This window comes from Bombina bombina, chromosome 2 (genome assembly GCF_027579735.1).
Source record: "Bombina bombina isolate aBomBom1 chromosome 2, aBomBom1.pri, whole genome shotgun sequence".
Classification (NCBI taxonomy): Eukaryota; Metazoa; Chordata; class Amphibia; order Anura; family Bombinatoridae; genus Bombina; species Bombina bombina.
This window is the reverse complement of record NC_069500.1, coordinates 1,335,594,166-1,335,621,607: the sequence shown is the minus strand read 5'-3', so window position 1 is coordinate 1,335,621,607 and position 27,442 is coordinate 1,335,594,166. Positions and strand designations below refer to the sequence as shown.

Here is a 27,442-nt window from a genome sequence, read left to right as displayed (position 1 = left end):
GGCACATAAATGCCTCATGTGATTGGCTCAACCATGTGCATTGCTATTTTTTCAGCAAAGGATATCTGAAGACTGAAGCAAATTCAATAATGGAAGTAAATTGGAATGTTTAAAATTTTATTCTGTAGCTGAATCATGAAATAAAAATGTTTCATGTCCATTTAATAATCAGGCTTGACAGCTCACAGTGCTTTGCTGCATAAACATCAAAATGATAGATCTTGGAAAATGTAAACAGGTAACAGCTTTTTCAAATCAAGAGATGCACCCTTACTGCTCTATTGGGATGGGCAGTAATACACTCAGAGGGCAACTTATCCACCACCAGATATGCCTTAGTAGCCTAATCTTGTGAGTCTTGCAGGGATTCAAAACATGGATAAAGAGGGCAGAAGAATGTCTAAACCGCTTAGTCAATTCCACATAAAGTTTAACATCCCGAACAGCATTAAGGTTGTGAAGGAGCTGCTCCTTAGAATTATTTGGAGCTGGAGACAATGAAGGTACCACCATATACTGATTACATTTCTCCTAGAGACATTTAAATTATCAAAACCAAAAGCTAAGATTTAAGCCCATCATTAACTGAGCAAAACCAGTGCCTCATTTTTGACGGTTTTCACGTAGGCATGGTCTTCCATATGGTTTTCTTATGGATTTTAGTTCCAGAACTAGATTACAAGTGGCACACTTAGTATTTTTTGTTTGTTTGTGCGCTAAGTGCGCTCAAAGTAAAATGTTTAACAAGGCCGAGTTTGCTTGTGTATTACAAGTTGAATGTTAGCACAAGAGCAAAAGAGATATGTAAGTCCTACTAGAGCGCCAACTAACACCTATATGCCCGGAAAATGCGAAACCTAGCTTTCGCCTATTAAAGAGTGATTATACAGATATAAAGTGACCAGGCGCCAACTAACGGAGGCTAGGTGAAAACGTGGAAATCTAAAAATAGTTCAAATTTAATATAAACAAAAGCTAAAAACAATGTTAATGATGATAAAAAATCAATGTTGATGATGATAAAAAAATCAGGCAATATGCACAATTCCTAGTTCATGGATCCATGAAGGTACAGAACTAAAACTTGTTACAGTAATAGTATACAAGGTACAAGATATGTAATGTAATATATTATTATGTAAGTGAAACTTGTTACACCATATCTAAGAGCAGACAAGTTCAAATCAAATTAATCCAAATATGATCAATGTGAAAAAATTGTGAAAAAGTAAGTCGAATGTGAAAGACGTTTGCAAGGGGTATCAGTCCACAAAGTGTTCAAAAAGTTCGAAAAAAATTATTATATTAGTGGACAAAAATAATCCAAGTGATGTGTTGGAACCTTTGATCCTGGTTCTCCTAGTAGAAAGGGGTGAAATCACAGGATAGGGAAAAAAACCATGGTAAAAACAAAAATGCAAAAGGAAAATAGGTCGAAAAAATATGTTGAAAAAACCTGTGGAAAAAAAGATACAAACAATGTGTAGCAGGTTCACAAATAGTAACTCCCAATGGAAATGTGCTTACCAGTCTACGCGTTTCGGCACATCACTTGGATTATTTTTGTCCACTAATATAATAATTTTTTTCGAACTTTTTGAACACTTTGTGGACTGATACCCCTTGCAAACGTCTTTCACATTCGACTTACTTTTTCACATTGATCATATTTGGATTAATTTGATTTTAACTTGTCTGCTCTTAGATATCCACCTGTGTTTAGATATCAACTTGAATTGTTTTTGGCACCACATCACTGAATTTGAACACATTTTTCTGCACAACATTGCACCGATTTATCCTCATTAATAGCTTTTAGATAGTAATCCATTAATTACATATCTTGTATCCTGTAAACTATCACTGTAACAAGTTTCACTTTCATAATAATATATTACATTACATATCTTGTACCTTGTATACTATTACTGTAACAAGTTTTAGTTCTGTACCTTCATGGATCCATGAACTAGGAATTGTGCATATTGCCTGATTTTTTATCATCATCAACATTGATTTTTTATCATCATTAACATTGTTTTTAGCTTTTGTTTATATTTTATATTTGCTTTTATGTTATTAAATTTGAACTATTTTTAGATTTCCACGTTTTCACCTAGCCTCCGTTAGTTGGCGCCTGGTCACTTTATATCTGTATAATCCCAAGAGCAAAAGACTCAGGCACGGTAACTTCTGGTCTTGGAGTATCGTGACCATGCTAACTCCTCCACACAGACTTTTATGGGACATGCTACAAAAAAAAGCTAACAATTAATGCTCAAGCACTAACCCTACACTGCACTAGACTAACTGAGCTAAATCTGAAGTGAGTTAGGAATACTTTACATTCCTATGTTCTTCACATACTTTATTGAGTTCATACAAACTTTATTCAAACTACTTGAAAATGGAAAAACGTTTTGGATTTTGGAATAGTTGAATCTTTAAAATGGGACAGTTGGGAAATGGAATGGAACCAAATGTAAACAACAATATCTTATGTTATTTAGGCAATGTTTAAATGTTATAATACAGCTTATACATGTAGTTTTATATAATTGTAATATTTTTGTTACTTACAGGCAGGGAACAAAGTAAAAAAAAATATCAATTAAAAAGTTTGGATTTTAGAGTAAGTTTGGGTTTTTGAATTCTGGATTTGGGAATATGTACTTGTAGAAGAAAATTAAAAATTATATATATATATATATATTATTTTATTTTTTAAATATATATAAATATATATATATATTATATATATATATATATATATATATATATATATATATATATATATATATATATACAGACACAGTATATATACACCTAAGTAAAAATATTTTTTTCTATGTGAAGAATATAGGAATTTCATGTAATCATATTAAAAACACATTAAAACACATACAAATTTAATAAAAATAAAATGTATGCTTATCTGATAAATTTATTTATTTCCGGACATGGAGAGTTCACAACGTCATTCCAATTACTAGAGGGATATTCAATCCTGGCCAGCAGGAGGCGGCAAATAGCACCACAGCTGTCACTTCCCTTAAACATAACCCCCAGTCCTTCAGCCGAAGGGAAATGGAAAAAGAAGATAACACAAAGGTGTAGAGGTGCCTGAGGTTTAGTAAAAAAAAATACTGTCTAATCTAAAGGGTGGGGTCGTGAACTCCATGTTCGGAAAGAAAGAAATTTATCAGATAAGCATACTTTTTTTTTTTTTTTCCTAAAACATGGAGAGTCCACAACATCATTCCAATTACTAGTGGGAACCATTACCCAAACTATAGGACACAAAATGAATAGGGAGGGAGAACAAGACAGGCAGACCTAAACAAAAGGCACCACCGCTTGAAGAAACTTTCTCCCAAAAGAGGCCTCAAGTTGCAGCCTTGCTAATCTGTTCCACAGAAGCTTCAATTTTGAAAGCCCAAAAAGACGAGACAGCCCTAGTGGAATGAGCTGTAATTCTCTCAGGAGGCTGCTGTGCAGCAGTCCCATAAGCAAAACGAATCATACTTCTCAACCAGAGGGAAAGAGGAGTAGCAGCAGCCTTCTGACCTTTACGCTTTCCAAAGAAACAAACAAACAAACAGAGCAGAAGACTGGTGAAAATCCTGAGTAGCCTGTAGGTAGAATTTTAGAGCATGCATGACATCCAAGTTATGCAACAGACGTTCCTTATGAGAAGAAGGATTAGGACAGAAAGAAGGAACAACAATTTCCTGATTAATATTTCTATCCGAAACCACCTTACGGAGAAACCCTAATTTAGTACGAAGGACCGCCTTATACGCATGAAAAATAAGATAAGGGGAATCACTCTGCAAAGCCGAGAGTTCAGAAACTTTCCGAACAGAAGAAATAGCAACAATAAACAAAACCTTCCAGGATAACAGCTTAATATCTATGGGGTGCATTGGCTTAAACGGACCCTGCAGCAAAACTATAAGAACAAGATAAAGGCTCCAAGGAGGAGCAACAGGTTTAAACACAGGCTTGATTCTAACCAGGGCCTGACAAAAAGATTGAACATCTGGCACATCCGCTAGACGCTTATGAAAAAGGATAGAGCAGAAATCTGACCCTTCAGAGAACTGGCTGACAACCCTTTCTCTAGATCTTCCTGGAGAAAAGACAAAATTCTAGGAATCCTGACCCTACTCCAAGAGTAGCCCTTTGATTCACACCAATAAAGGTATTTGCGCCATACCTTATGGTAAATTTTATGAGTAACAGGCTTGTGAGCCTGAATCATAGTATCAATGACAGACTCTTAACCAGAACTAAGCGTTCAATCTCCAAGCAGTCAGCTTCAGAGAAACAAGATTTGGATGGAGGAATGGACCCTGAGTTAAAAGGTCATTCCTCATAGGTAACCTCCAAGGTGGAAGAGATGACATCTTCACTAGGTCTGCATACCAAATCCTGCAAGGCCATGCAGAAGATGTTAGAATTACTGACGCTCACTCCTGTTTGATACGAGCAATGACTCGTGGAAGGAGCGCAAACGGAGAAAACAGGTATGCTAGACCGAAATCCCAAGGAACCGCCAGAGCATCTATCAGAGCTGCCTGTGGATCTCTTGACCTTGAACCGTACATTGGAAGCTTGGCATACAGCCAAGATGCCATCAGATCCAACTCCAGTATACCCCACTTGAGGGTTAACCTCGAGAACACCTCCGGATGGAGAGCCCACTCCCCAGAATGAAATGTCTATCTGCTCAAGAAATCCGCCTCCTGAAATGTGGATGGCAGATAGACAACAATTGTGATCTTCTGCCCACTGAATAATCCATGCCACCTCCTTCATGGCTAAGGAACTCTGAGTTCCTCCCTGGTGGTTGATGTAAGCCACTGAGGTGAGGTTGTCCGACTGGAACCTGATAAACCGGGCTAAGGACTTTTGAGGCCAAGCCATCAGAGCACTGTAGATTGCTCTCAACTTCTGGAAAGAGCAGACTCCTCCCGTGTCCATAGTCCCTGCAGCTTTAATGAGCCCCAGACTGCTCCCCAGCCTAGCATGCTGGCATCCATGGTCACGATCACCTAGGAGGATCTCCAGAAGCATGTGCCCTGAGACAGATGCTCCTGACAAATCCACCATGAGAGAGAGTCTCTTGTCAACTGATCCAGATCTATACTCTGAGACAGATCTGAATGATCTCCATTCCATTGTCTGAGCATGCATAACTGCAGAGCTCTGAAATGGAATAGAGCAAAAGGAATCATGTCCTTGGAAGCAACCATGAGACCAATTACCTCCATACACTGAGCCACTTATGGCCGAACAGTAAACTGAAGAGAGAGGCAAGAGGAGTGTAGTTTTGATTTTCTGACCTCCGTCAGAAAAATCGTCATAGATAGGGAATCTATGATTGTTCCTAAGAAGCAAACCCTTGTAGCAGGAACAAGGGAACTCTTCTCCAGATTCAGTTTCCGACCGTGGGAATGTAGAAAAAACAACAAGATCTCTTTATTCGAGTTTGCATGTTGAAAAGATGGCGCCGGAACCAATATGTTGTCCGGATAAGGCGCCACCGCAATTCCCCGAGACCTGACAACTGCCAAGAGAGCCCCCAGAACCTTTGAGACAATTCTGGGAGCTGTGGCAAGGTCAAATGGAAGAGCAACAAACTGAAAGTGCTTGTCTTGAAAAGCGAATCTCAGGAACTGGTGATGATCCCTGTGGATGGGAACATGAAGCTAGGCATCCTTCAGGTCTATGGTCCTCATAAACTGACCTTCTTGGACCAAGGTAAGAATGGAACAAATGGTTTCCATTTTGAAGAATGGAACCCTGAGAAACTTGTTGAGACACTTTTTGGGGAACCACAAACAGATTTTAATAAAATCCTAGACCCTGTGCTCTTACTGGAACTGGAACAATCACTCCCAATGAAGAGAGGTCATGAACGCACCTTGAGAATGCCTCTCTTTTTACCTGATCCGCAGATAACCTTAAGAGGAGAAATCTGCCCTTGAGAGGACGAGATTTGAATTCTATTTTGTAACCCTGAGATACTATGTCCACAGCACAAGGATCTGGGACATCTCGTATCCATGCTTGACAAAACAGGGAAAGTCTGCCCCCTACTAGATCGGATCCCGGACCGGGGGCAGACCCTTCATGCTAACTTAGACTATTTGATTGTTTCCCCTTGTTCAAGACTGATTGGGTCTCCAAGAAGACTTGGACTGCTCCTGCTTGGAAGAGGAAGACTTTTGACCTTTGAAGTTACGAAAGGTATGAAAATTACTTTGACGTCCTTTAGGTCTGTTCTTCTTGTCTTGTGGTAGAAAATACCCTTTTTCACCAGTAACATAAGAAATTATTTCTGCCAGACAAGGCCCAAACAAGGTCTTACCCTTGTAAGGAAGCGCCAGGAGCTTAGACTTGGAGGTAACATCAGCTGACCACAGGGCCCTACGGGCTAGAACAGTGAAGCCAGACATCTTGGCTTCCCATCTAATGATTTGCATGTTAGCATCAGAGATAAAAGAATTGGCTAATTTGAGAGCCTTAATCATATCTTGGATCTCCTCCAACAGAGATTCTTCTAAAATTAATTCAGATAAGGCATCACACCAATAAGATGCAGCACTTGCTACTGTGGCAATACAAACTGCAGGTTGCCATTGAAGACCCTGATGAACATACATCTTCTTCAAATAAGCCTCCAGCTTTATGTCCGTGGGATCCTTAAAAGAACAGCTATTCTTGATAGGGATTGTAGTTCTCTTAGCCAGAGTAGAAATAGCTCCTTCTACTTTAGGCACCATGCGCCATTAATCTTTAATAGAGTCAACCACAGGAAACATCTTTTTAAAGTCGGGAGACGGGGAGAAAGGTATCCCTAGCTTTTCCCATTCCTGTGAAATAATCTCTGTTACACTGTCTGGAACATAAAAACACTTCCACAGAGGAAGGAACATCATAGTATTTGTTAAGCTTACTAGATTTCTTATAGTTGACAGCGACAGAAAAATCAGAGTCGTCCAAAGTAGCCAGTACCTCCTTTAACAGCACACGGAGGTGTTCAAGCTTAAATCTGAAGTTTACCTCTTCAGAGTCCGTCAAAGGAATAATACTGTCCGAATCTGAGATTTCACCCTTAGAAGCTACCTTTTATGAGGGAGAGCAACCTGTGTAGCAGCAGACGGACAGACACCTTACACTCTGAAAATATCTGTGCGGCAAAATCTGATGGCAAAAAAACATAATTTATGTAAGAACTTACCTGATAAATTCATTTCTTTCATATTAACAAGAGTCCATGAGCTAGTGACGTATGGGATATACATTCCTACCAGGAGGGGCAAAGTTTCCCAAACCTTAAAATGCCTATAAATACACCCCTCACCACACCCACAAATCAGTTTAACGAATAGCCAAGAAGTGGGGTGATAAGAAAAAAAGTGCGAAGCATATAAAATAAGGAATTGGAATAATTGTGCTTTATACAAAAAAATCATAACCACCACAAAAAAGGGTGGGCCTCATGGACTCTTGTTAATATGAAAGAAATGAATTTATCAGGTAAGTTCTTACATAAATTATGTTTTCTTTCATGTAATTAACAAGAGTCCATGAGCTAGTGACGTATGGGATAATGACTACCCAAGATGTGGATCTTTCCACACAAGAGTCACTAGAGAGGGAGGGATAAAATAAAGACAGCCAATTCCTGCTGAAAATAATCCACACCCAAAATAAAGTTTAACAAAAAACATAAGCAGAAGATTCAAACTGAAACCGCTGCCTGAAGAACTTTTCTACCAAAAACTGCTTCAGAAGAAGAAAATACATCAAAATGGTAGAATTTAGTAAAAGTATGCAAAGAGGACCAAGTTGCTGCTTTGCAGATCTGGTCAACCGAAGCTTCATTCCTAAACGCCCAGGAAGTAGATACTGACCTAGTAGAATGAGCTGTAATTCTTTGAGGCGGAATTTTACCCGACTCAACATAGGCAAGATGAATTAAAGATTTCAACCAAGATGCCAAAGAAATGGCAGAAGCTTTCTGGCCTTTCCTAGAACCGGAAAAGATAACAAATAGACTAGAAGTCTTACGGAAAGATTTCGTAGCTTCAACATAATATTTCAAAGCTCTAACAACATCCAAAGAATGCAATGATTTCTCCTTAGAATTCTTAGGATTAGGACATAATGAAGGAACCACAATTTCTCTACTAATGTTGTTGGAATTCACAACTTTAGGTAAAAATTCAAAAGAAGTTCGCAACACCGCCTTATCCTGATGAAAAATCAGAAAAGGAGACTCACACGAAAGAGCAGATAATTCAGAAACTCTTCTAGCAGAAGAGATGGCCAAAAGGAACAAAACTTTCCAAGAAAGTAATTTAATGTCCAATGAATGCATAGGTTCAAACGGAGGAGCTTGAAGAGCTCCCAGAACCAAATTCAAACTCCAAGGAGGAGAAATTGACTTAATGACAGGTTTTATACGAACCAAAGCTTGTACAAAACAATGAATATCAGGAAGAATAGCAATCTTTCTGTGAAAAAGAACAGAAAGAGCGGAGATTTGTCCTTTCAAAGAACTTGCGGACAAACCCTTATCTAAACCATCCTGAAGAAACTGTAAAATTCTCGGTATTCTAAAAGAATGCCAAGAAAATGATGAGAAAGACACCAAGAAATATAAGTCTTCCAGACTCTATAATATATCTCTCGAGATACAGATTTACGAGCCTGTAACATAGTATTAATCACGGAGTCAGAGAAACCTCTATGACCAAGAATCAAGCGTTCAATCTCCATACCTTTAAATTTAAGGATTTCAGATCCGGATGGAAAAAAGGACCTTGTGACAGAAGGTCTGGTCTTAACGGAAGAGTCCATGGCTGGCAAGATGCCATCCGGACAAGATCCGCATACCAAAACCTGTGAGGCCATGCCGGAGCTATTAGCAGAACAAACGAGCATTCCCTCAGAATCTTGGAGATTACTCTTGGAAGAAGAACTAGAGGCGGAAAGATATAGGCAGGATGATACTTCCAAGGAAGTGATAATGCATCCACTGCCTCCGCCTGAGGATCCCGGGATCTGGACAGATACCTGGGAAGTTTCTTGTTTAGATGAGAGGCCATCAGATCTATCTCTGGAAGCCCCCACAATTGAACAATCTGAAGAAATACCTCTGGGTGAAGAGACCATTCGCCCGGATGCAACGTTTGGCGACTGAGATAATCCGCTTCCCAATTGTCTACACCTGGGATATGAACCGCAGAGATTAGACAGGAGCTGGATTCCGCCCAAACCAAAATTCGAGATACTTCTTTCATAGCCAGAGGACTGTGAGTCCCTCCTTGATGATTGATGTATGCCACAGTTGTGACATTGTCTGTCTGAAAACAAATGAACGATTCTCTCTTCAGAAGAGGCCAAAACTGAAGAGCTCTGAAAACTGCACGGAGTTCCAAGATATTGATCGGTAATCTCACCTCCTGAGATTCCCAAACTCCTTGTGCCGTCAGAGATCCCCACACAGCTCCCCAACCTGTGAGACTTGCATCTGTTGAAATTACAGTCCAGGTCGGAAGAACAAAAGAAGCCCCCTGAATTAAACGATGGTGATCTGTCCACCACGTTAGAGAGTGCCGAACAATCGGATTTAAAGATATTAATTGATATATCTTCGTGTAATCCCTGCACCATTGGTTCAGCATACAGAGCTGAAGAGGTCGCATGTGAAAACGAGCAAAGGGGATCGCGTCCGATGCAGCAGTCATAAGACCTAGAATTTCCATGCATAAGGCTACCGAAGGGAATGATTGAGACTGAAGGTTTCGACAGGCTGTAATCAATTTTAGACGTCTCTTGTCTGTTAAAGACAAAGTCATGGACACTGAATCTATCTGGAAACCCAGAAAGGTTACCCTTGTTTGAGGAATCAAAGAACTTTTTGGTAAATTGATCCTCCAACCATGATCTTGAAGAAACAACACAAGTCGATTCGTATGAGACTCTGCTAAATGTAAAGACGGAGCAAGTACCAAGATATCGTCCAAATAAGGAAATACCACAATACCCTGTTCTCTGATTACAGACAGAAGGGCACCGAGAATCTTTGTGAAAATTCTTGGAGCTGTAGCAAGGCCAAACGGTAGAGCCACAAATTGGTAATGCTTGTCTAGAAAAGAGAATCTCAGGAACTGATAATGATCTGGATGAATTGGAATATGCAGATATGCATCCTGTAAATCTATTGTGGACATATAATTCCCTTGCTGAACAAAAGGCAATATAGTCCTTACAGTTACCATCTTGAACGTTGGTATCCTTACATAACGATTCAATAATTTTAGATCCAGAACTGGTCTGAAGGAATTCTCCTTCTTTGGTACAATGAAGAGATTTGAATAAAACCCCATCCCCTGTTCCGGAACTGGAACTGGCATAATTACTCCAGCCAACTCTAGATCTGAAACACAATTCAGAAATGCTTGAGCTTTCACTGGATTTACTGGGACATGGGAAAGAAAAAATCTCTTTGCAGGAGGTCTCATCTTGAAACCAATTCTGTACCCTTCTGAAACAATGTTCTGAATCCAAAGATTGTGAACAGAATTGATCCAAATTTCTTTGAAAAAACGTAACCTGCCCCCTACCAGCTGAACTGGAATGAGGGCCGTACCTTCATGTGAACTTAGAAGCAGGCTTTGCCTTTCTAGCAGGCTTGGATTTATTCCAGACTGGAGATGGTTTCCAAACTGAAACTGCTCCTGAGGACGAAGGATCAGGCTTTTGTTCTTTGTTGAAACGAAAGGAACGAAAACGATTGTTAGCCCTGTTTTTACCTTTAGACTTTTTATCCTGTGGTAAAAAAGTTCCTTTCCCACCAGTAACAGTTGAAATAATAGAATCCAACTGAGAACCAAATAATTTGTTTCCCTGGAAAGAAATGGAAAGTAGAGTTGATTTAGAAGCCATATCAGCATTCCAAGTCTTAAGCCATAAAGCTCTTCTGGCTAAGATAGCCAGAGACATAAATCTAACATCAACTCTAATAATATCAAAAATGGCATCACAGATGAAATTATTAGCATGCTGGAGAAGAATAATAATATCATGAGAATCACGATTTGTTACTTGTTGCGCTAGAGTTTCCAACCAAAAAGTTGAAGCTGCAGCAACATCAGCCAATGATATAGCAGGTCTAAGAAGATTACCTGAACATAGATAAGCTTTTCTTAGAAAAGATTCAATTTTTCTATCTAAAGGATCTTTAAACGAGGTACCATCTGACGTAGGAATGGTAGTACGTTTAGCAAGGGTAGAAATAGCCCCATCAACTTTAGGGATTTTGTCCCAAAATTCTAACCTGTCAGGCGGAACAGGATATAATTGCTTAAAACGTTTAGAAGGAGTAAATGAATTACCCAATTTATCCCATTCCTTAGCAATTACTGCAGAAATAGCATTAGGAACAGGAAAGACTTCTGGAATAACCGCAGGAGCTTTAAAAACCTTATCCAAACGTATAGAATTAGTATCAAGAGGACTAGAATCCTCTATTTCTAAAGCAATTAGTACTTCTTTAAGTAAAGAGCGAATAAATTCCATCTTAAATAAATATGAAGATTTATCAGCATCAATCTCTGAGACAGAATCCTCTGAACCAGAAGAGTCCAAAGAATCAGAATGATGGTGTTCATTTAAAAATTCATCTGTAGAGAGAGAAGATTTAAAAGACTTTTTACGTTTACTAGAAGGAGAAATAACAGACAAAGCCTTCTTTATGGATTCAGAAACAAAATCTCTTATGTTATCAGGAACATTCTGCACCTTAGATGTTGAGGGAACTGCAACAGGCAATGGTACATCACTAAAGGAAATATTATCTGCTTTAACAAGTTTGTCATGACAATTATTACAAACAACAGCTGGAGGAATAGCTACCAAAAGTTTACAGCAGATACACTTAGCTTTGGTAGATCCAGCAGGCAGTGGTTTTCCTGTAGTATCTTCTGGCTCAGATGCAACGTGAGACATCTTGCAATATGTAAGAGAAAAAACAACATATAAAGCAAAATAGATCAAATTCCTTATAAGACACAGTTTCAGGAATGGGAAAAAAATGCCAAACATCAAGCTTCTAGCAACCAGAAGCAAATGAAAAATGAGACTGAAATAATGTGGAGACAAAAGCGACGCCCATATTTTTTGGCGCCAAATAAGACGCCCACATTATTTGGCGCCTAAATGCTTTTGGCGCCAAAAATGACGCCACATCCGGAACGCCGACATTTTTGGCGCAAAATAACGTCAAAAATGACGCAACTTCCGGCGACACGTATGACGCCGGAAACGGAAAAGAATTTTTGCGCCAAAAAAGTCCGCGCCAAGAATGACACAATAAAATGAAGCATTTTCAGCCCCCGCGAGCCTAACAGCCCACAGGGAAAAAAGTCAAATTTTTGAGGTAAGAAAAAATATGATAATTTAAAGCATAATCCCAAATATGAAACTGACTGTCTGGAAATAAGGAAAGTTGAACATTCTGAGTCAAGGCAAATAAATGTTTGAATACATATATTTAGAACTTTATAAATAAAGTGCCCAACCATAGCTTAGAGTGTCACAGAAAATAAGACTTACTTACCCCAGGACACTCATCTACATGTTTGTAGAAAGCCAAACCAGTACTGAAACGAGAATCAGTAGAGGAAATGGTAAATATAAGAGTATATCGTCGATCTGAAAAGGGAGGTAAGAGATGAATCTCTACGACCGATAACAGAGAACCTTATGAAATAGACCCCGTAGAAGGAGATCACTGCATTCAATAGGCAATACTCTCCTCACATCCCTCTGACATTCACTGCACGCTGAGAGGAAAACCGGGCTCCAACTTGCTGCGGAGCGCATATCAACGTAGAATCTAGCACAAACTTACTTCACCACCTCCCTTGGAGGCAAAGTTTGTAAAACTGATTTGTGGGTGTGGTGAGGGGTGTATTTATAGGCATTTTAAGGTTTGGGAAACTTTGCCCCTCCTGGTAGGAATGTATATCCCATACGTCACTAGCTCATGGACTCTTGTTAATTACATGAAAGAAAACTCCTCCAGGAGGTTGAGAGGCATTGCAGGGCACCATATGTGTATCCATTGAGGCTTGGGACGTTTGAGGAGAAAGCTTTGGCATTGCCTGAACAGCTTCATCCTGAGAGACATAAGGTTTAGCAACAAGAAGTTTATCTTTACATTTTAAAGTCTTTTCAAAACATGAGGAACAAAATTGCATAGTTAAAACAATTTTGGCCTCAAGACACAATAAACATTTATCCATAAGAGCAGACCCCTGTTCCATGTCCATGATAAAAATAATGCCCAAATTAACTGGAATGACTGGAAAATAAAATGACACTGTCACTTTAAAATTATTTTTTAATTTTTATTTCCTCAGAAAGATATTTCATAGAATTTGTTAAGTTTACTTGCTATCTTAAACAAAAAATAAAACGGTACCTCTACACCTCAGATTGACTGAGGTGCCCTACCTGACCCTTCAATCTAAAGAGATAGGAAAATACCTGCACAATCGATCGATAAACGATCCAACGCTCAGAGGCAGCTTAAAAAGGCGCTGCTCCATTCAGAATGTCAGCCAGATGAAGGGGAGGGGTCACGTGACCGGCAGAAAATAAAATGTGCAGTGAAACTAAACGCGTGCTTTTTTCAACATAACTGCCGTGACGAGTACATTAAGACAAAGACAGTCTTGCTGAAAAAAACTTATACAAACAGCCTCAGGGGAGACATCCCAAAGCCGCGCTGCATTCACTCCGGATGAAGATAGAAGATGATGGATCCGTCCGGAAGAAGACCTTCTCCGGCGGACTTCAGGAACAGTGAGTACCTATGTGGGGCTTAGGTTTAGGCTTTATTATTTTTATTTTTGGGTGTTTTTTTTTTTTAGATTAGGGTTTTTTGGGCTTGAAAAAGAGCTGATTGCCCTTTTAAGGGCAGTAAAAGAGCTGAATGCCCTTTTAAGGGCAATGCCCATACAAATGCCCATTTAGGGGCAATGGGTAGTTTAGGTTTTTTTAGTGTTATTTTTTTAATTTTAGGTGGTTTGGTTGGTGGGGTGTTTTTACTGTTAGGGGAGATTTAGTATTTTTTAGAGGTAAAAGAGCTGTTTAACTTAGGGCAATGGCCTACAAATGGCCCTTTTAAGGGCTATTGGTAGTTTAGTATTAGATTAGGGGGTGTTTTTATTTGGGGGGGATTTTTTTATTTTTATAGGGGTATTAGTTTTAGGTTTAAACTTTAAATGTTAGGTTTACATTTTTTATTTTGGATACCTTTGTTTATTTTTTTCTGTAATTGTTATTTTTTGTAACATTAGCTTGGGGGGTTGTAGTCTTTAAACATAGACTGCCTAGTATATATATATATATATACCTGTATATATATATATATATACCTGTGTGTATATATATATATATATATATATATATATATATATACATACACACATTGGAGCCCTTTTCAGTCAAACACCTTGCCATATAGCATATCCCTATTAACTGTTATAAAAAAATGTATTAATATTAATATATTTTTTTATTAAACTGTATATATATATATATATATATATATATATATATTCTTCAACAAACTACAAGAGGAGAACAAGGACCATCAAAAATATCCTATGGCCCTGAACAGATAGGGAATCAAGCACTCTTCTTTTTATAACAATAGCTCAAAAGTGTAGCTAAATTAGACGAATGAAATGAATCTCTGACCAGTACAATCACAGAGAACAGAAAATAATTTATTAATAGTACAGAAAGAAGTAAATCCTAACTGTCCAAACATAGCAATAGGCCAGTTGTGCGCTGGCCTCAGGTATATGTTAACAACACAAAGTAAAGTATGTTGAACAAACAATATGGTACATGTGGCCAATTAAAACCCTGAAGATGTGCACATCATAATCATAATATTGGCAAAAATACAATCCAAAGACACCTAATACACTGCTACACCCAAGCTGTACACGGTACCCAAGTCAATACAAGGGATAATTACCGGACAGGTAAATTTTTAGGGATCTAAGTAGTGATAGGTGCTTTGTAAAGATTTCAGGAACAACAATAATGGCAATATAGCAACAATTACAAAGAATTACATACAAGTATTAAGAATAGCTATTGCAATGGTTATTAGCAATAAGATAGATAGTGGAACATAGCTATAAATCCTCCATAATGAATTGCCTCAGTACAGAAGTTACATAGAGACACATAGAGATGCCTGCATATATAGAGATAAAATTCTCACAATAGTGTATTGCTGAAAAAAACAACCAAATCACACCAGGATGATTTTCCACATATAGCAGTATTGTTTTCAGCCAAACTTAGCATAAGTCCAAGGTATGCAGTCCAGGCTAACCCCCCATATTGCATGTGAAAGCAGCTATATTCCTGTGTTAAGCCGTAAGCATGCACTTATCTGATTCTGGAGGTGTCCACAATTGAGGTCCGCTGTTTGTTATTAGGTTACCGGTTGCCTCCTGAGATACTGCCTTGTAAATGAGTCCCATGAAACAATTTGCTGAGCCAGTCGAGTGCTACATGCTGAGACACTGCAGCGTGGTAGGACTGCGTGCTTACTTCCGGGTTGGTCACATGTGCGTCCGTGATTCCAATTTACCTATCCGGTAATTATCCCTTGTATTGACTTGGGTACCGTGTACAGCTTGGGTGTAGCAGTGTATTAGGTGTCTTTGGATTGTATTTTTGCCAATATTATGATTATGATGTGCACATCTTCAGGGTTTTAATTGGCCACATGTACCATATTGTTTGTTCAACATACTTTACTTTGTGTTGCTAACATATACCTGAGGCCAGCGCACAACTTGCCTATTGCTATGTTTGGACAGTTAGGATTTACTTCTTTCTGTACTATTAATAAATTATTTTCTGTTCTCTGTGATTGTACTGGTCAGAGATTCATTTCATTCGTCTAATTTAGCTACACTTTTGAGCTATTGTTATAAAAAGAAGAGTGCTTGATTCCCTATCTGTTCAGGGCCATAGGATATTTTTGATGGTCTTTGTTCTCCTCTTGTAGTTTGTTGAAGAATAATTTTTTATAGGGTCTGCACCACATTAAAATTATAATCTAACATAACATTAATGTTTTCTAAATTTTGATAATTTTTTCCACGGAAAAAGACACATTTATAGTAGCCATTTGTCCTGTACCCTTTTTGGTTTTTTATATATATATATATACTATATATATATATATATATATGTGTGTGTGTGCATGCGTAATACTTTTTTTTAAATGTGTTTTTGATTTGTTTTGTAAAAACAAATGTAACCCTTATACTTTACTGCAGGTCTGAAGGTGGGCTAAATATTCTAGCACAATTTTCGGCTTTTGCTCGAATATACCTTTAAACTTTTACTATGAGCGCAAGTTAGCGTGTTTGTGATATCCATTGAAAGTATAGGTTGCGCTTGAGCAAAGTTGGCTTCGCTAACCTTTCTCTTGCTAACTCACTTTACAATAGACTTGAAAAATCTTGTTGTGCGCTAATACAGCGATATCATGTCCTGCACTATCATTAGCGCACCACTTGTAATCTGACCCATAGGGGCCGATTTATCATGGCCCAAATGGTCCAAATACCACTGTTTCTGCGCGAGCCTTCAAGCTCGCCGGAAACAGGAGTTAAGAGGCAGTGGTTTTAAGACATACGGTCGGGTTGCAAACGATCGGGTTGATTGACACCTCCTGCTAGAACTGATTGTGCAAAGATAAATGCTGACAGCGTATGCTGTCGGTATTTATCCATGTCTGGTGGACATGATCGATACAACGGATCATGACCTCCAGACTCATGATAAATCGGCCCCTAAATATTTAACCTATGGTAGAATAAAAAGGAAATTTTAGATGTATAATAATCACGTGAAGAAACATACCTCCCTCAGTTCATTGCTGCTAGTTAATCTAAATTTCTGTCCTGCTGCATGGTGTGCCTCTCTCTCCAGTTCTTTAAGATGTACCTAAAACACAAAATGCTATAATTTCTGATCTATTTGCTTTTGTATGCATCAGACTAGACATAAGTGTGTATAAGCTATGGGCTACATTGTATGAAAGCCACCAAAATGGAGCAACTACACATACAAGTAGCAACAAGAATTGCGATAGAGTCAGAATGCAGAATGTCAGAATGCAAAATGTAACAATTTTTTTTAAATTATTATTATTGCATTCACATGAAAGCAAATAGCAAAACAGCCATTTAAGGAATGAACAAATATCCAAATGAATGAAACTGAACAAATTAATTGTATTGTTAGATACAATGCAGACTTGGGGTAGATTTATCAAATGTCGGGCGGACATGATCAGCTATAGCGGATCTTGTTCGTCCAACATCGATAAATGCCAACAGCATACACTGTCTGCATTTATCATTGCACAAGCATTTCTGGTGAAATGCTTGTGCAATGCCATCCCCAGGGGGTGTCAATCATCCCGATCGTATCTGATCAGGATTATTGCTGTCCTCCATCTCAGTGGCGGATGAGTTAAGGAGCAGCGGTCTTACGACAGCTGCTTCTTAACTTAAGTTTCAGGCGAACCTGAAACTTCGGGGGTAGATTGCAGCATCCGCTGCTTGATAAATCTACCCCATGGACTTGAGTAGAGAACTGTCCTACTGTTATAGAAATTGCAGGCTACTTCTGCTTTCAGTTGGCAGTATTTCAATGAGCTAGCAGTTTTTCCCATTGCTTCACGAGGGCCTTATAATCTTACGCTCTCCACTCAAATGAGATGATATAAAATGATCCTCCAGCACTGCGAGATCCCTCACAAAATTTTAACAAGGCAGATTTTGTTATAGTTCTCTAAAAGGTGTTCCCTGCATTTCTGGAGGTGAAGGAAAGACAAGCCCAGCGCAAAATAGCACTGGATGACACCAGAGTTCTGTTACATTTACACTTGTGCTTTGTATTTTATATTATTTTAGACTTCATTTTATGCCCTTTAATTTGTATTACATACAGAAGCTCCGTTTGCAGTAAATACAAATTAAACTTTTTTTTAACTACAATTGAACTTGCATTTATATTTTATTTAAATAGCATGTTACATTTGTCTGCTTTCTTAATGAAACATCTTTTAATTTGTAACTTTCTTAAAGAGATACTAAATCCAAGTTTTTGCTTTAATGATTTAAATTTTAAGCAACTTTCTAATTTACTGCTATTATCAATTTTTATTTGTTCTCTTGCTATCTTTATTTTAAAAAGCAGGAATGTAAAGCTTAGGTGCCAGCCCATTTTTGGTTGAGAACCTGGGTTACGCTTGCTTATTGGTTGGCTGAATGTAGTCACCAATAAGCAAGCTCTATCCAGGGTGCTGAACCTAAAATGGGCTGACTCCTAAGCTTTACATTCCTGCTTTTTTTAAATAAAGATAGCAAGAGAACGAAGAAAAATTGATAACAGGAGTAAATAAGAAAGTTGCTTAAAACTGCATGCTCTATCTGAATCATGAAAAAAAATTGGGTTTAGTATCCCTTTAAATATTATACAAAAAATGCATTTCCAAAAATGTAAAAGGAAATTAAATACTTCACCCCTAGAAATTCTGATGTCCTCTTTAGTTCTACTTCATTAACTTGAATTTTATGATTTTCCATCACTATGAAAATATATACATGTTTATAACACCAAACAATGTTAACAGAACAGTACATTTTTTGTTATAAAATTGAGAATTGACCTAGCAATCAATATTCTATTACAGAGAAAAACAATATTCCAACTTGGGGTAGCAAGTTTGAGTGAACAGAAGATTCCCCAATAGAAATAAATAACACTGGTATCTAGATAACATAATAATATGGCAACGCCTTATCATTTCTTTCCTTGCTGGTCATTGTGACCATCCTTAAAGAGCCACTATAATTTATTGACATAAATTATAAAAAGCACACTTACACTAATTTGTTAATATTGGGTTGTGATATGGTGGCTAGTGACTTTACAAATAAGTGGGGACCTAGGGCTTAAAAACGTCCTCTATTCCTGAATATTTTCTAGGTTAGGATCTGGTTATAAAGGCTGTATATATGTATGCATTAGTAGATGAGTGTGTATATATGTGTCTGTTTGTGTATGTATATGTGTGTGTGTAAATTACTGTCTTTGTGTGTAGATGAGTGTGTATGTGTAGATAAGTGTGTGCGTGTGTGTGTAGATGAGTGTGTCTATGCATGTATGTATGTATGTGTATGTAGATGAGTGTGCCTGTATGTATATGTGTGTGTATATCAGTGTGTTTTGTCTGTATGTGTGTCTATAGTTGAGTGTGTCTGTGTGTTTAGATGAGTATGTCTGTGTTTCTGTGTGTGTATATGAGTGTGTCTTTGTGTGTATGTGTGTGTACATGAGTGTGTCTGTGTGTAGATGAGTGTGTCTGTGAGTGTGTGTGTATGTATGTGTGTGCGTAGATGAGTGTGTATGTGTGTGATGTGTGTGTAGATGAGTGTGTCTGTATGTATACGTGTGTGTAGATGAGTGTATCTGTGTCTGTGTCAGGTTTGGATCCCAATGTAAACCCAAAGGCTAGAGAGAATTGAATATCACACTCTAGCACACTGAATATATTCTAGGTTGTGACCCCCAGAGACAACTGTGGCACAGATGAATGATGCTGAGCAGACAAAGTAGAAACTCACATGCAGAGGAACTGAAGTAAACTCCAGTAGGCAGATCAGGCAGGCAGAGAGTAAACAGGCCAGACAGGTATTCATAGATAGTTAGACAGCAAAAGTGGGCTTAGACAGGATAAGGTTTTGTAGATCAGACAAGCAGAGGTTTAAGAAGTAAGCAGGCTGTAGTATTCCCAGGTATATAAGGGGTTATCCAAGCAGACAGGTCTGACAGGCAAAGATTATAAAGTTCAGGCAGGCAGAGGTTAGGAAGTCTAAGGCCGGTTGTAGTACTCACAGGCAGTTAAGGGGTTACTCCAGCAGGCAGGTCTGACAGGCAAACGTTATAGAGTTCAGGCAGGCAGAAGTAAGCAGATAAGGCAGGCAGCAGTACTCAAAGGCAGAGAATGGGTAAATCCAGCAAGCAGGTCTGGAGGAAGCCACAACGTGGTCATTGACAACAAACGGGCGCCAAGGATCTGCAGGACCGAGAGTAAATAGGCAGACTGACATCACTGCAGCGGCCAGCGAGGAAACCTACGTCATGTTGCCTACGCTATGCAACAGCCTCATGGAGCAGCGCATGACAGCCTGTACAGTATGTGTGTGTAGATGAGTGTGTCTTTTGTGAGTATGTGTGTAGATGAGTGTGTCTTTGTGAGTATGTGTGTAGATGAGTGTGCCTACGTGTGTGTTTAAATTAGTTTGTATATTTGTGTGTGTGTAGAAATGAGTGTGTCTATGTATGTGTAGATGAGTGTCTGTGTAAGTATGCATGTGTATGTAGATGAGTGTTTATTTGTGTGTACGCATTTGTGTGTGTGTAGATGTGTATGACTGTGCATGTATGTATGTGTGAGTGCATATGAGTGTCTGTTTGTAGATAAGTGTGTCTGTCTGTATGTATGTGTGCATGTGTAGATACTGTAAGTGTGTCTGTGTGTGTGTGTATGTTTGTGTGTTTGTGTAGATAAGTGTGTCTATGTGTGTTTGTGTTTATATGTGCGTGTGTTTAGATGAATGAGTTGTGTGCATGTATGAGAGTGTGTATGAGTGTTTGTGTATATGTTGGTGTGCGTGTGTAGATACTGTAAGTGCGTCTGTGTGTGTCTATGTGTGTTTGTCTGTATATGTGTGTTTAGATGAGTGAGTTATGTGTATGTATGAATGTGTGTGTAGATACTCTAAGTGTGTCTGTGTGTGTTTGTGTTTATTTGTGCTTAGATGAGTGAGTTGTGTGCATGTATAAGAGTGTGTATGAGTGTGTGTGTATATGTTTCTGTGCGTGTGTAGATACTGTAAGTGTGTCTGTGTGTCTGTGTGTTTTTGTGTATATTTGTGTGTGTTTAGATGAGTGAGTCGTGTGTATGTATGTATGCGTGTGTAGATCATGTAAGTGTATCTGTATGTGTATATATGTGTTAGTGTGCAGAAACTCTAAGTGTGTCGTTGTGTATCTATGTGTGTGTGTTTAGATGAGTAAGTTGTATGCATGTATGAGAGTGTGTATGAGTATGTGTGTGTATACGTTTGTGTGAATGGAAGTATGGGTGTATATATGAGTGAATGTGTAAATGTATATGTGTGGACAGTACTAGTTTCACTGCTTTAGATGTATGTGGTTGTAGAAAACTGCGCCTAGATTTATATATATATACAAGCTACACTATAAAAGACCCCCTAACTGGATCTTGGATTCAAAGTAATGAAAAAGGGATAGGAGCGCCAAAGTTGGCTAAAGTATATATAAAACAGGATAAATCTGGAACAAAGCTGACTGAAAAGGAGGGAGATACTGACAATGGAATATCTAATAATGTGTAATAAAATATATAACACCTACAGTTGCTTAAAACAATTTATGTAAAAAATTATATAAAAAATGTATCTAAAATATTTATTATTATAAAAAAGAGTGACTTGGGATTGGTCACTCTCACATACAGTATGTATTAAGTCAGGTCAAAAACTGTTCAAATAAAATACAATACAATCAGATACAAAGTTATAAAAATACATATAATACAATTGGTATACAATGTAATAGATATAAAGTGCAAATCATGAATACACTAATATAAGAGACAATCTCAGAAGATCAAAATAGTGCAATGTCTGGATAGATCTCCGGTAAGGGTACCGGTTTATTACCTATAAAAACGTGTACACGTGCACTGAAAAGTGGTAAACTGTGGAAAATCCAATCAAAAAATGGCCAAAAATTGAAAAATTCAAATATATATATACTGTATATATATATATATATATATATATATATATATATATATATATATATATATATATATATATATATATAAAATAAAAAATTAAAGATTAAAAAATCATATCGTGAGAAATATGTGAAAAAATATGTGAAAAAATGTGAAAAAATAAACGGCTAGATTTAGAGTTGGGCGGTAGCCGTCAAAACCAGCGTTAGAGGCTCCTAACGCTGGTTTTTACCGCCCTCTGGTATTTGGAGTCAGTCAGGAAAGGGTCTAACGCTCACTTTGCAGCCTCGACTTTTCCATACCGTCGATCCCCTCACGTCAATTGCATATCCTATCTTTTCAATGGGATCTTTCTAACTCCGGTATTTAGAGTCGTGGCTGAAGTGAGCGTTACAAATCTAACGACAAAACTCCAGCCGCAGAAAAAAGTCAGTAGTTAAGAGCTTTCTGGGCTAATGCCGGTTTATAAAGCTCTTAACTACTGTGCTCTAAAGTACACTAACACCCATAAACTACCTATGTACCCCTAAACCGAGGCCCCCCCACATCGCCGCCACTATATTAAAAATTTTTAACCCCTAATCTGCCACTCCGTACACCGCGGCCACCTACGTTATCCCTATGTACCCCTAATCTGCTGCCCCTAACACCGCCGACCCCTATATTATATTTATTAACCCCTAATATGCCGCCCCCAACGTCGCCTCCACCTACCTACAATAATTAACCCCTAATCTGCCGACCGGAGCTCACCGCTACTATAATAAATGTATTAACCCCTAATCCGCCTCACTCCCGCCTCAATAACCCTATAATAAATAGTATTAACCCCTAATCTGCTCTCCCTAACATCGCCGACACCTAACTTCAAGTATTAACCCCTAATCTGCCGACCGGAGCTCACCGCTACTCTACTAATTTTTTTAACCCCTAAAGCTAAGTCTAACCCTAACACTAACACCCCCCTAAGTTAAATATAATTTTTATCTAACGAAATAAATTAACTCTTATTAAATAAATTATTCCTATTTAAATCTAAATACTTACTTGTAAAATAAACCCTAATATAGCTACAATATAACGAATAATTATATTGTAGCTATTTTAGGATTAATATTTATTTTACAGGCAACTTTGTATTTATTTTAACCAGGTACAATAGCTATTAAATAGTTAATAACTATTTAATAGCTAAAATAGTTAAAATAATTACAAAATTACCTGTAAAATAAATCCTAACCTAAGTTACAATTAAACCTAACACTAAACTATCAATAAATAAATTAAATAAAATACCTACAATTATCTACAATTAAACCTAACACTACACTATCAATAAATTAATTAAATACAATACCTACAAATAAATACAATGAAATAAACTAACTAAAGTACAAAAAATAAAAAAGAACTAAGTTACAAAAAATAAAAAAATATTTACAAACATTAGAAAAATATTACAACAATTTTAAACTAATTACACCTACTCTAAGCCCCCTAATAAAATAACAAAGCCCCCCAAAATAAAAAAATGCCCTACCCTATTCTAAAATTAAAATAGAAAAGCTCTTTTACCTTACCAGCCCTGAAAAGGGCCCTTTGCGGGGCATGCCCCAAAGAATTCAGCTCTTTTGCCTGTAAAAAGAAAACATACAATACCCCCCCCCCAACATTACAACCCACCACCCACATACCCCTAATCTAACCCAAACCCCCCTTAAATAAACCTAACACTAAGCCCCTGAAGATCTTCCTACCTTATCTTCACCATGCCAGGTTCACCGATTGATCCAGAAGAGGGTCCGAAGTCTTGATCCAAGCGGCGGCTGAAGAACTCCATCATCGGGCTGAAGTCGGAAGTCCATCATCGGGATGAAGTCTTCTATCAAGCGGCATCTCCAATCTTCTTTCTTCCGGAGCGGAGCCATCTTCTTCCCAACCGACGCGGATCCATCCTCTTCAACCGACGCCTACTCGCCGAATGACGGTTCCTTTAAATGACGTCATCCAAGATGGCGTCCCTCGAATTCCGATTGGCTGATAGGATTCTATCAGCCAATCGGAATTAAGGTAGGAATATTCTGATTGGCTGATGGAATCAGCCAATCAGATTCAAGTTCAATCCGATTGGCTGATCCAATCAGATTGAGCTCGCATTCTATTGGCTGATCGGAACAGCCAATAGAATGCGAGCTCAATCTGATTGGCTGATTGGATCAGCCAATCGGATTGAACTTGATTCTGATTGGCTGATTCCATCAGCCAATCAGAATTTTCCTACCTTAATTCCGATTGGCTGATAGAATCCTATCAGCCAATCGGAATTCGAGGGACGCCATCTTGGATGACGTCCCTTAAAGGAACCTTCATTCTTCAGTTGGACGTCGGAAGAAGAAGATTGAGCCGCGCTGGAGGTCTTCAAGCTGGAGCCGTTCGTCATCGGATGAAGATAGAAGATGCCGCTTGGATCAAGATGGTTGCCGGTCCGGATCTCCTCTTCTTCCCGGATAGGATGAAGACTTTGGAGCCTCTTCTGGACCTCTTCAGCCGCCGCTTGATAGAAGATTTCAGCCGGATTATGGATATCCAGCCCCCGCTTGGGCTTGGATGAAGATTTCGGAGCCTGGAGCGATCGGTGAACCTGGCATGGTGAAGATAAGGTAGGAAGATCTTCAGGGGCTTAGTGTTAGGTTTATTTAAGGGGGGTTTGGGTTAGATTAGGGGTATGTGGGTGGTGGGTTGTAATGTTGGGGGGGTATTGTATGTTTTTTTTTACAGGCAAAAGAGCTGAATTCTTTAAGGCATGCCCCGCAAATGGCCCTTTTCAGGGCTGGTAAGGTAAAAGAGCTTTGAACTTTTTAAATTTAGAATAGGGTAGGGCATTTTTTTATTTTGGGGGTCTTTGTTATTTTATTAGGGGGCTTAGAGTAGGTGTAATTAGTTTAAAATTGTTGTAATATTTTTCTAATGTTTGTAAATATTTTTTTATTTTTTGTAACTTAGTTCTTTTTTATTTTTTGTACTTTAGTTAGTTTATTTAATTGTAGTTATTTGTAGGTATTGTATTTAATTAATTTATTGATAGTGTAGTGTTAGGTTTAATTGTAACTTAGGTTAGGATTTATTTTACAGGTAATTTTGTAATTATTTTAACTAGGTAACTATTAAATAGTTATTAACTATTTAATAGCTATTGCACCTGGTTAAAATAAATACAAAGTTGCCTGTAAAATAAATATTAATCCTAAAATAGCTACAATATAATTATAATTTATATTGTAGCTATATTAGGGTTTATTTTACAGGTAAGTATTTAGCTTTAAATAGGATTCATTTATTTAATAAGAGTTAATTTATTTCGTTAGATTTAAATTATATTTAACTTAGGGGGGTGTTAGTGTTAGACTTAGCTTTAGGGGTTAATACATTTATTATAGTAGCGGTGAGCTCCGGACGGCAGATTAGGGGTTAATTATTGTAGGTAGCTGGCGGCGACGTTGTGGGGGGCAGATTAGGGGTTAATAAATATAATATAGGGGTCGGCGGTGTTAGGGGCAGCAGATTAGGGGTACATAACTATAATGTATGTTGCAGCGGTGTACGGAGCGGCAGATTAGGGGTTAATAATAATATGCAGGTGTCAGCGATAGCGGGGGCGGCAGATTAGGGGTTAATAAATATAACATAGTGGTCGGCGATGTTAGGGGCAGCAGATTAGGGGTACATAGGGATAACGTAGCTGGCGGTGGTGTATGGAGCGGCAGATTAGGGGTTAATAATAATATGCAGGGGTCAGCGATAGCGGGAGCGGCAGATTAGGGGCTAATAAGTGTAAGGTTAGGGGTGTTTAGACTCGGGGTTCATGTTAGGGTGTTAGGTGCAGACTTAGGAAGTGTTTCCCCATAGGAAACAATGTAGCTGCGTTAGGAGCTGAACGCTGCTTTTTTGCAGGTGTTAGGTTTTTTTTTCAGCTCAAACAGCCCCATTGTTTTCTATGGGGGAATCGTGCACAAGCACGTTTTTTAAGCTGGCCGCGTCCGTAAGCAACGCTGGTATTTAGAGTTGCAGTGGCGGTAAATATCCTCTACGCTACCTTTTTTGGAGCCTAACGCAGCCATTCTGTGAACTCTAAATACCAGCGGTATTTAAAAGGTGCAGGGGAAAAAAGCACGCGTAGCTAACGCACCCCTTTGGCCACAGAACTCTAAATCTAGCCGAAATTGTATTAAGTGTCCAAATCAAAAATAAGACAAATCCGAAGGTATAACTCCAATGATGTTTATATATATATATATATATATATATATATATATATATATATATATATATATATATATATATATATATATATATATATAAAATACCCCAAAAAATAAATATAAATTTGCGTATGTGTCCAGTGGTACTTTAGTCCTGATGATATAATCCAAGTGTCCAAATAAGTGTGTATACTATTAGTGGTGATTCCTGTGTCCAAACTCGATATCCAAGAAGTCCCGCTACTGGGATAATAACTAGTAATAAACAATACAATCCTAAAAAAGAAAGAAAAAGAAAAAACAGTGTACAAAATGCCGTTTATTGGTAGAGGCTATTAGTGTTGCACCCAAATAAACCATCCTGAGAGAAATAGAAAGCATCACAAATCCTGGTGGGGATACTGGTCAACACGTTTCAGCCCTTATATAGGGCCTTTTTCAAGACATAATGAGGCTTCATAAAACTTAGACTTATAAATGGTATCTTATCCAATCAAATCCCATCTGAAAGGAAGGTCCGTCTTAGTTATTGGCGCCAAATTTCGTGGTAAAAATGTCACTTCTGGTTTTTAGTGATGTCACATCCGGTTTTTACCACTTCCAGTTTGCTATTTAGCATGGAATCCATTTTTAGTAAGGGAATGCTTCCATAATTACACAGCTAACTATGGTTTCACCAATTTCTTGTTTTATTAACGTTGTTTACACTTAGAGTTTCTTATTGTCTCAATTAAGAGCTATGAAGGGTTTTAGATAACTGTTTTAGCTAAATTACGATCAGATCCTTTGTATTATTACGGGTCTTATGAATCTCAAATACCTATAAGAGATACTTATATTGGAAGATTACATATAAAAAATTACATATAAAAAATATAAAAATATATATATAAAAAATATATATATATAAGCAATTTATAAACAATGTATACATTTTTTTAAAGTATGAGCCTTATCATTATAAAAATAGCAAATATGGAATGGATCCTTCCCACTAAAAATTGAGGATTTTAGGCTTAATATTTCTCCAGGATTTACAGCTATTTATGGCGTTAGAATCTCAACCCATGACTTCTAAAAATATAATACAAATAAATACTACATGAGCTATAGTACAATAAAATAAAAATAGAAAATAACGAACTGTATGCTTGAATTACTGTTGAAACCTACTGGTATATAATCATACCTGTACTTAGCCATACCCATATCTCGTCAT

At 37.9% G+C, this 27,442-nt stretch overlaps 1 protein-coding gene across 1 annotated transcript in view; it reads right to left on the bottom strand.

Annotated features, from left to right (window-relative positions):
* The window catches only part of POLN (DNA polymerase nu), a 587,345-nt gene that overhangs the window by 325,760 nt on the left and 234,143 nt on the right, over window positions 1–27,442 (bottom strand). The window contains exons 12-13 of the mRNA XM_053700310.1: window positions 18,657–18,721; window positions 16,987–17,070 (exon numbers count right to left, since the gene is read on the bottom strand). Coding sequence (XP_053556285.1) covers window positions 16,987–17,070; window positions 18,657–18,721 — 149 coding nt within the window. The remainder of the gene's footprint in view (window positions 1–16,986; window positions 17,071–18,656; window positions 18,722–27,442) is intronic.